Genomic DNA, 8763 nt, shown 5'->3' with positions numbered 1-8763 from the left:
CAAACGCCCACTCACCATCCAGAGACAAGATTAAAGATGATGTTGATGACTTCAGCAATGCTCGCAATTGTGTAGTGTAATTAGAAAGTTGATCCACAAAATGACCGAGATATTGCACCTTACCAAGGAAGCGCTACACATCATTCACACACTTTGGAGTAAGGAACTTTAAAACAGCCACAAGTTTGTCAAGATCAACTGGCAAACCCTCATGAGAAATACAATGCCCAAGATAAGTTGTATCTTTGGACCCAAACATGCAACACTTTACAAACATCACAAACATACTCCTCCCACATCCCCTTCGAGTGGATCAAGACATCATCAATGAAGTCAGTAGTCACCTCTGGCATATCACAAAAAACCTCGTCCATCATCTGCTGGAAAGTTTCTGGAGCATTGTTCAAACCAAATGGCATCACCAAGAACTCGTACAAACCAAATGGTGTATGAAAAGTAGTCTTAGGAATATCTTTTTCAGCCATCGGTACTTACCAATACCCAAAAGCAAGATTTAGCTTGGTGAACCAATAACTTTGCCCTAGACGATCCAAGAGATCAACAATATGAGGAAAAGGGTACACATCTGGGATCGTCACTTCATTTAACGGATGATAGTTGATGTAGAAACGAATACTCCCATCAGGCTTCATTACAAGATGAGGTTCACATACCCAAGAACTCTGCAATTTTCGAATAACACCCTTCTCCAACATCTCTTTGACGTTTGCATGTAAAATCTTGATCTCCTTGGGTGACCGACGACAAATAGAAACCTTGATTGGACGAGCATCCTTGGTTAGAATCGGATAACGTGTGGCAATCTTGGCCCTAGATAATAGGTCAAATTCAAAGAGATCAGAATACTCCTTCATGAGCTGGTCAACCGCTGCAACACAAACATCGTCGGAGGAATCAGAAAAGGGAAAAGCAGAACAAGAGGGAAACACAGAAGGAAATAGTGGGGGAACAAAAGTAATAGAAGCAGAGGTAGAAGTAGAAAAACAAAGAGGTACAAAAGTAAAAGGAATAGATGAAACATAAGGAAGTATAAGACAAGGGGGAGAATCCTCAAAGTCACACTTAGCAATCAATTCATACCAAGAATGAGGTCAAAAGCTTGACTCAGCACCACCCGCAACGACTGCAACTCACGCTCGAGATCGCCCACATATCCACTTCATCCCGTGCATATGCATGTGTATGGTTATTGCTATAAAGAATGAAAACTGGTTCTGCCACACGACGCAAGTGTAGACGACAATGTGTGGCAACAGGTCGAACAATAGAAGATAAACCTGTATCAACTAACACGGAGAGAATAATAGGAGACCTTTTGTTATAAAAATGAGCCTTGAAAGTAAACACTGAATGAACCTCACGCAAGGTCCATCCGTTACTCGTGCGACTCTTTGTTTCCCGGATGCATCTCAGTGTCCAGACCTTCCATTGCAATAGCACTAACGGGACGTTGCTGACGCCAAAGTCTCCACCCAGGAAATGGAGGTCACCAATCCAGAAAATGCCGACAACGCTGATAAATATGACCAACTTCATCATACGCCCAGCAGCAAACATCATGGCCATGACCACGTCCTCACGCTTGTCCTTGGACTCGAGCAACAGTAGCATCAACCTCTATTGGAACAGGACCATCACCCATAGGAAGTGGAATGGAAGGATGTGCAGCGAGAAATGGAAGAGGTGACATCTTATAATGTTGTGCCAAGCGAAGAGCATCGTCAAGGGTGGCAAGAGCAAGTGCATGCACAAGTCCAACAAGATCTTGACGAAGTGCTGGCCACAACATTCCTAGCTTGATCTACTTCGATATATTTGGCTCCACACGAAGCAAAAGACTTCGGAAACAAACGCTAAATTTGCATCACTGATTCAGATGGCCCTTAGCGAAGATGATGCAATTGTTGAAAAGCATCATCACAGTCGTCGGCATGTTCGAAGGTGCATTTGAAGATGTCCAGGAGAACACTCAAATCCCCACGAGTGGCTGTGCTCAAACCATTGTACCATTGCAACGCCGTCCCTTGATGACACATGGGAAACTCATGCGAACGTCAAGCATCATCCCAAAAATGATATGGGGCAATCACCGTAAAGTGATCAAACCAATAATACACATCATCCCCAAGATTCTTGCAAAAGAACTCCGACCAAACGTGAGGATGGCACCAAGAGCAAGAGGAGTTGTACCACATGCCATGAACGCTACCATCAACTGAGTTTGGTTGTTCAATTGCAAACGCATAGCATCAAGCAATTGTACCAACTATTGCTCTAGAGTTAGAGGAGGAGATTGCTGATCTGCCATGAAGATGAACAAAAAAGAAAGAGCAAAAGAAAAGAAATGATAAAAAGCTAGAAGGAAATGATAGATCTAAACAATGCAAAAAGCTAAATCTAAATCAAAACTCTGAAATGAAAGAACAAAAGAAAAGAAATGGAAAAAACTAGATCTAGACGATGCAAAAGCTAAATCTAAACCAAAATCCTAAATCCAAACACTCCTCAAGGACAATTAAAAGTGCCCCTCACCTCTAGCAATGTGAGTGCTTGGAATATGGAAAGGGAATACAAAAAATGTGCATATCAATTAGCCCAAAAAACCCTAGTTTATATATAGGAGCAAGATCTAACGACTACCAAAATCCCACTACACTAATATTAGTATACAGCATCATAGCTGTACACTTAGCCCTCACAAATCTTAATAATAAAATAGAAAATAAATCAGTTCAATTCTAGGAGATGGTAAAGGGCAAAAGAACAAAGAGCCAAAAACATTCATCACAAGGAAGTTTAAGTGGAGATAAGAAGTATCTAGATAACAATCTTTATTCTTACAACTTGCTACAAAGATTGAACCATGTAGCTGAACAGAATCTATATTGCAAGAGTCAGTGAAATCACTTCTTCTATTTGGCCTTCTATATTGGTTACTTATACCATTATTAATATCCAACATTACATTCCCATATCCACCATCCCCAGAATCACATTTTGCTGCAAGTATTATAATTTTTAAAGCTTTATAAACATGCAGATGGATATTAGTACATGTTGCTTCAAATCTCCCACATACAAACTGGAAAATGTCACAAACTTTTATAAGTAAAAGCAATAGAAGCAAAACATGACTTACATCTGGTATTTCATCCACGCTTTTAGAAATGTCACTTATATTCATTCATAATATGGTCTTATTTGTGGTCATGAAAGGATTTTTAGCATTACTAAGAGTGATATTATTGGATTTTACATTTTCCAACCCATATGTATAAGAACATGAGATTAGCAAGAGGATCAATTGCAATGTAAAAATGATTTGCACAACTAAAGCCATAGATATTTAGAAAATATTCTAATCTATATTATCTAAATTTATATATGAACTAGTATCATAGGAAGTTCCTGTATAAATATATATAAAATACATATTATTACACAACACAAATTTCCCAAAAATAAATGATTTTCTGGAGGCTAAGTTAAAAGAACTACTTATCAACCAAATGTACTTACAGTAAGTTATTTTTCAAAGTATCATCAATGTGATTCAATAAATTATTCTGCCAAATTTTAAAACTATTTGAACATTGTATATTCAATGAAAGTTTATATAGAAGAATGAGTGGTTTGGATTGAAACCAATCACAAAATTCATTATGCTAATAATAATATACAATACCATAACCATACATTTGAAAATATGATAGTTATGTTAATATTAATAATGTATTATATAAACCGCCGTTTGATATATATCCAAATTTATTCTTAAATACGGATATTCCACTAGTTAGTACTTGAACCAACCACCCTATCTATCGACGGCTCAGATCCCTGTCGCAATTCCTTTCAACGGTCGCGATGCGCCAGCTCGCGTGGAAAGTAAGCGTTCAACAGCGCACATTGGGCTTCCTTTTTACTTCTTCGTGCCACTCTCAGTCCCGTCCCGCTAGCCCTGATCCCCTGCGGCGTGCATCGGTCGGATTACGATTCGATTCCTTCCATGGAGGCGCTAGCGAGCTAGATCCCTTGGGCCAGGTTCGTCGGCAAGGCATAGGGTTTTCTCGGCATTTTACACTGGTGATTCCGAGCTCGCGGCAGCCGCCATTGCGCTGGGATTTCCTTCGGCAGCCAAAGAAAATGTGCTGATTGTGTGTGTGGGATTGGTAAATCTTTAGGGAGATGGCGCTGGAAGTAGCAGCCAAGCCAATGGAAATCGATCCCAAAATTACTTCCGGAAAACCAGGTACTTATCCATGCATTGGAAGATTTTTTTTCTTCTCCTTGCTTTCTTGGAGCGTTGCTTGCTTGCTAGTCTTTCCTTCTTTCTTTCACAATTCTTTCTAGGCCAAGTTGCTTGAAAGTTTCTCATTGTGTTTCATAAGTAGCTTATGATCTTACTGGTTGGCAAATGCTTTCCAGAGGAACTTATGATCCATACACCACCTCTGGGATCGAGAAAACCGGCAAAGTTGAGGCTATCAGCGAGTAAGAAACTAGACAAGGACGATAGCAACATCGTTCTAGAGGACGAGTTCCCGTTGACAGACAGAAAGAGAGCTCTCTACGAGCCTCTTGCGCCTTCCACGGGTCGACAAGCGCAGGGATCATCGCTCGAGAGCTTCCTCCCCCCTCCAGACTTCGAGACGGCGACGTATCCCCGAGGTTGGGTGATTGGCAAGAAGAGGAAGCTTGTCAATGTTGATGTGGTGGAGAGCATGAGACGCATTGCCGTGCAAGAAATGAACCGCAAGGTTCGTTTTCTCGTTCGTTGGTGTGCTTTGCTAGCTTTATCCATGCACTGCTTGTTCCATGCATTGCTCTTTTCTTCTTTCCTTTCTCGGAGTTTGCCGCTGGTTCTGATATACTTTGTGATCCAGGACCGGGAGATCACTGAGCTAAACGAGCAACTCGAGGAGGATTCGAGGACGATGGAGCACCTCCAAATGCAGCTCCAGCAGGAGAGAACGAAGCGTGCTCAGATGGAGCGAGAGAACAGCATGCTCCAGGGCCAGGTAAACATGCTAATGACCATGATTCCAGATCAAGAGCCCGAAGATGGTGAGACTTTTGAGACGTAGCCCCAGGTACTCGACATTCTTTCTCCTTATACTGTGTTGTGAGTGTATGTATTGTCTGTGTGTGTGTGTTGAGATCTTCTCAACAAAAGAGTCAGGACAGTCTGTAGATAAGTATACAAAAACAAAAAGTCTCGTTTTTGGGAGTGTGTGCTTAGGGAGAATAAAATGGCCATGGGTAGTATACATGTAAAAAGGATTCTTTACCCTTTTTTTTTAATGCAAGTCTTAGATGTAAAGGAAAAGCTTGTTTATTGCTTGTGGAGGCTGTGATCATTCCTTCCTGGTGAGTATAAAACTCTTCATCGAGTTTTCGCTTTCTCGAATTTAATCGCTTTTTCTTTTCTCTGGTGGGACTGAGCAGGAAGAAAGTCGTGCGTAGAAATTCACTGGAAACATCACGAAAGAAATCGACAATCCTCCATCACAAGGTGGTGGTGTGCCAAAAAAATGTAAAGTTTAATTACTGTGGATCGTTTGGCACAGGAATGCGATATCTCAACGCTCGAAACTTCCACGTTTTCCTTCTCTGCTTACGTGTCACATTGGTGGTTGACACAAATCTCCGCCAAATCTCCAAAGAATGTAAACTTTGAGCGCCTGGAAATTCCTTCTTCTTCCCTGTATCATATCTAGCTAGATAAACAATCTATGATCTATGCCAGGCGTCCCTCCATCACTATAAAATGGAGAAGCTACCATCGATCTCAATTCCCCCCCTCCCAAAGAATTTGGAAACTCTCTCTCTCTCTCTCTCTCTCGCTCTTGTTCTTCACTTTTTTCTTGCTTGCTTGCTTCTATAAGTTACTGCAACCTGGAGCGAGCCCTCGACGTGACACCGTGAAGCAGCTTTTTAAATCCAATCAAGCTAAGTTTCCCATCACTTCTAATCCAATCACGCAATACTAGATGAGCGGGGACTGTTTGTCCAAGGCCTACCTCCTGCAAACGAAGAAAGTTTCGCATTGAAAAGCGAGAACCAAGTATAAAAAACTAGAACTTTGGCGTACCCGAGCAACTTCTTCGATGATAACCAAGCGATTGCCTTCCCTGTCAAATGTATCGTAGGCTGTGCGAGACAAAGTCTCCCAGCCACTGGACGCTTCCAGCTGATGCACGCTGATTGCCGCAGCGCAGAACTCCTGAAAGTCCATCTTTTTAAAAGCCAGAGCGTCCATCTGTCACAGCGACTGTTAGTATAAGATATCATGTTTTCTGGAAGAAACGGACGGAAGAAAGGATCTCAAACGCCCGCGACTCCTTCATGGCCTCAGTGGCACTACGCATCAAAGCCTGTCACGGGGAAAAAACCGTCTTAAGCACACAGAGAGCTGTGAAATCCACATGAGCTTACAGTTTTGAAGTTTTCGAACGAAACCCGCCCTCCTTTGTTTGGTTCTAACAACGCGAATTGGCATCGCAAATAATACATGTGATCCTCTGTCAGGGTTTTAGACAGCGCCTAGAGAGAAAACTTAAGATCCTCACAGAACTTTAACTTGCGCAGTACCTTCAATGCTGCTCTTTTGAGAGAAGATGCGCGCAGATATGCCTTCACTAATCTGTACACGAGCATATCCAATGGCACCTTATGGTTCCCACGTATCCAAGGATGGGCTGTCCAGCACACAAGAACTAGTCAGTACCTGACTGAAAAACAGAGAAAGATGAAACTCACTGAGAGCCTGCGCTGCTGACATCCTCTTCCTCATATCCTTGTGAAGGAGCTGCTTCACGAAGTCTTGAGCCTCGGGAGAAACGGTCGGCCATGGTTTATCAACAAAGTTCGGCTCCGCTTGAATCACCGCTCGGAAAATTCCCGACTCGGTGTCTGCCCAAAATGGACGGCTGCCGCAAAGAAGGATGTAGGCTATAACACCAACGCTCCAAACGTCTGCCTCTGTGCTGTAAGATCTGTGAAGGACCTCGGGAGCCACATAGTAAGCGCTTCCAACAATGTCATTTAGCCGCTCTTCTGGAATGATAAAATGGAAGGCAAGTCAACAACCATATCTTCAATGCAACGAAACGCTGCATCGTACCTGGCTTGATGAAATCTGATAGCCCAAAGTCAATAGCTTTCAAAGTTGCATTCTCGTCCTTAGTAGTAAAGAGGAAGTTCTACAGCCGAGGTATAAACGAACACATTTGGAGAGAGAAAACAAAATTACCTCCGGCTTCAAGTCTCGATGAACAACACCTTGGAGGTGACAAAACGAAACAATGCTTAAAATCTGTACTATAACGACCTTAGCATCTTCTTCAGTGTACTTCCCTCCCCTGATTACAATAAACTGGATCAGCTTACTGACAACGAACTAAAATACAAAAACAAACCTTGATAATATCCGATCAAGGAGTTCTCCTCCCTCGCAAAGCCTGATAACCGAGAAAGTTTTTAAGACAAAAAATAGAAACCGATTCAGTGAGAGACAAGTCTTACTCCATCACTATGTAGACGTTTAGATTGTCCTCGCACGCATCGTAAAACCGGACGAGATTCTGGTGACCCGAGAGAGCCTTGAGTATTTTCACTTCTCTTCGCACATCTTCCACTGAGATCGCTGTTGTCATCTAGACACCAGTCAAAATAAATTATTTCCACTGTTACCTTATGGACAACGAGGATAAGTACCTTAGCTTTGGCTATGATCTTCACTGCTACCGACTGCCCTTTCATCTCCCCCTTCCTTACTTTCGCCAGACAAGTATGCCCAAAGTGACCGTGGCCAATCTCGTGTCCCAGCTCGTACTTTGACGTGAAGTTCTTCCCATACACAAAGTTCTTATCGAGAGGCTTCTCCACATCGCTTCCCTCTGGAATGGATCCTTCTTTCGGCTTGGCAGTCCCATGCCGCTTGGCGAGAGCAGCCTGGATGTGCTTCGCCGGAGAAGGAGGTGGAAATGGTCGTCGAAAAAATCGTCTTGGAGTTGCCGGAGAGGTACCGAAATTCCGGAATGGCGAATTCGCAAACTTGGGCAGCGGACTCGCCGGAGGAAATGGAGAAGAATGGGACTTAACCGAGTATGGAGACGCAGCTCCTTGCCGGGAATCCTGCCTAGCGTATGAAGCCTCCTTCTCCTCGGGCTTGGAATCCTCGGTCACGGCAACCTTGCCGTAGCACTGCCCCATCCCACACCACTGCTAGAAATCTCTACTTCCATCCAAGAGCCGGCAAATCCATCACTGGCAGGATCGATGAAAATTCCCAGGCTCCAGTTGGAAATTTTCCCTTTCCTCCTACGCATTCTCACTAGCTTCCCTGCTCAGGCTGCCTGTCCCATCGATCATCGCTGGCCAGCGCCGCCCGCGCATTCCCACGCCCGAAACTCGCGGATTTCTCGCGAGAAATCCGCGAAATGGCCCCCCGGACTCACCGTTTGAGAGATGCGCTGCTTCCTCCAAACCCTAGCGCCGATCGATCGATCAATGGCGCGATCCACCAAACCCTGATGGGAGGAAGAACAACCCTTTGACAAGAGCACACTACTACACCACTATTGAATGCATGAATGAATGAGGGCCGGCCAGCTCGAGACACACTTGGTCTAAACTAACGGAAACTTTGCTCCGTCTACCAAACGGAGCGCGCTACATTTTCCACGGGGTCCGTTAGTATAACGGAGTTGACTGGTTGACCAAGTAGTTATCCCCTGC

General features: G+C 43.5%; 2 protein-coding genes across 4 annotated transcripts; one reads left to right on the top strand and one right to left on the bottom strand.

Annotated features, from left to right (window-relative positions):
* The first annotated feature begins 3906 nt into the window (after positions 1–3906).
* On the top strand, positions 3907–5350 carry LOC9630370 (protein HEADING DATE REPRESSOR 1). Of its 2 annotated transcripts, XM_024680526.1 has the most exons (4): positions 3907–4065; positions 4206–4273; positions 4450–4781; positions 4908–5350. In XM_024680526.1, the coding sequence occupies exons 2-4, from the start codon at positions 4210–4212 to the stop codon at positions 5106–5108; spliced, it is 597 nt and encodes a 198-aa protein (XP_024536294.1). In that variant the 5' UTR covers positions 3907–4065; positions 4206–4209; the 3' UTR covers positions 5109–5350. The 2 variants fall into 2 exon arrangements, with proteins under 2 accessions (XP_024536294.1, XP_002975724.2); XM_002975678.2 differs by having other exon boundaries at positions 3908–4273.
* A 196-nt stretch (positions 5351–5546) lies between these two features.
* LOC9645270 (CDPK-related kinase 5) lies at positions 5547–8642 on the bottom strand. 2 transcript variants are annotated; one of them, XM_002975499.2, is made up of 11 exons: positions 7741–8642; positions 7549–7679; positions 7443–7484; positions 7277–7385; positions 7148–7226; positions 6784–7080; positions 6616–6722; positions 6460–6567; positions 6336–6398; positions 6116–6283; positions 5547–6047 (listed from the first exon to the last, which is right to left on the bottom strand). In XM_002975499.2, exons 1-11 carry the CDS (start codon positions 8236–8238, stop codon positions 5910–5912), a joined length of 1740 nt encoding a protein of 579 aa, XP_002975545.1. In that variant the 5' UTR covers positions 8239–8642; the 3' UTR covers positions 5547–5909. The 2 variants fall into 2 exon arrangements, with proteins under 2 accessions (XP_002975545.1, XP_024536293.1); XM_024680525.1 differs by having other exon boundaries at positions 6784–7077.
* Between the last annotated feature and the right edge of the window lie 121 nt (positions 8643–8763).

This window comes from Selaginella moellendorffii, unplaced genomic scaffold (genome assembly GCF_000143415.4).
Source record: "Selaginella moellendorffii unplaced genomic scaffold, v1.0 SELMOscaffold_28, whole genome shotgun sequence".
NCBI classification, from domain to species: Eukaryota; Viridiplantae; Streptophyta; class Lycopodiopsida; order Selaginellales; family Selaginellaceae; genus Selaginella; species Selaginella moellendorffii.
Note: the sequence above shows the minus strand (reverse complement) of the source record. Positions and strands in the feature narration are given on the sequence as shown.

Excerpts from the sequence above, each read along its gene's own strand:
- LOC9645270 (XM_002975499.2), bottom strand. The coding sequence starts at position 8,238 with ATGGGGCAGTGCTACGGCAAGGTTGCCGTGACCGAGGATTCCAAGCCC. Across the intron at positions 7,386-7,442 it reads CTTGATCGGATATTATCAAG|GGGAGGGAAGTACACTGAAG; the intron begins GTTTGTTTTTGT and ends TATTGTAATCAG. Across the intron at positions 7,081-7,147 it reads ATCAGATTTCATCAAGCCAG|AAGAGCGGCTAAATGACATT; the intron begins GTACGATGCAGC and ends TTATCATTCCAG.
- LOC9630370 (XM_024680526.1), top strand. The coding sequence starts at position 4,210 with ATGGCGCTGGAAGTAGCAGCCAAGCCAATGGAAATCGATCCCAAAATT. Across the intron at positions 4,274-4,449 it reads AATTACTTCCGGAAAACCAG|AGGAACTTATGATCCATACA; the intron begins GTACTTATCCAT and ends AATGCTTTCCAG. Across the intron at positions 4,782-4,907 it reads TGCAAGAAATGAACCGCAAG|GACCGGGAGATCACTGAGCT; the intron begins GTTCGTTTTCTC and ends TTTGTGATCCAG.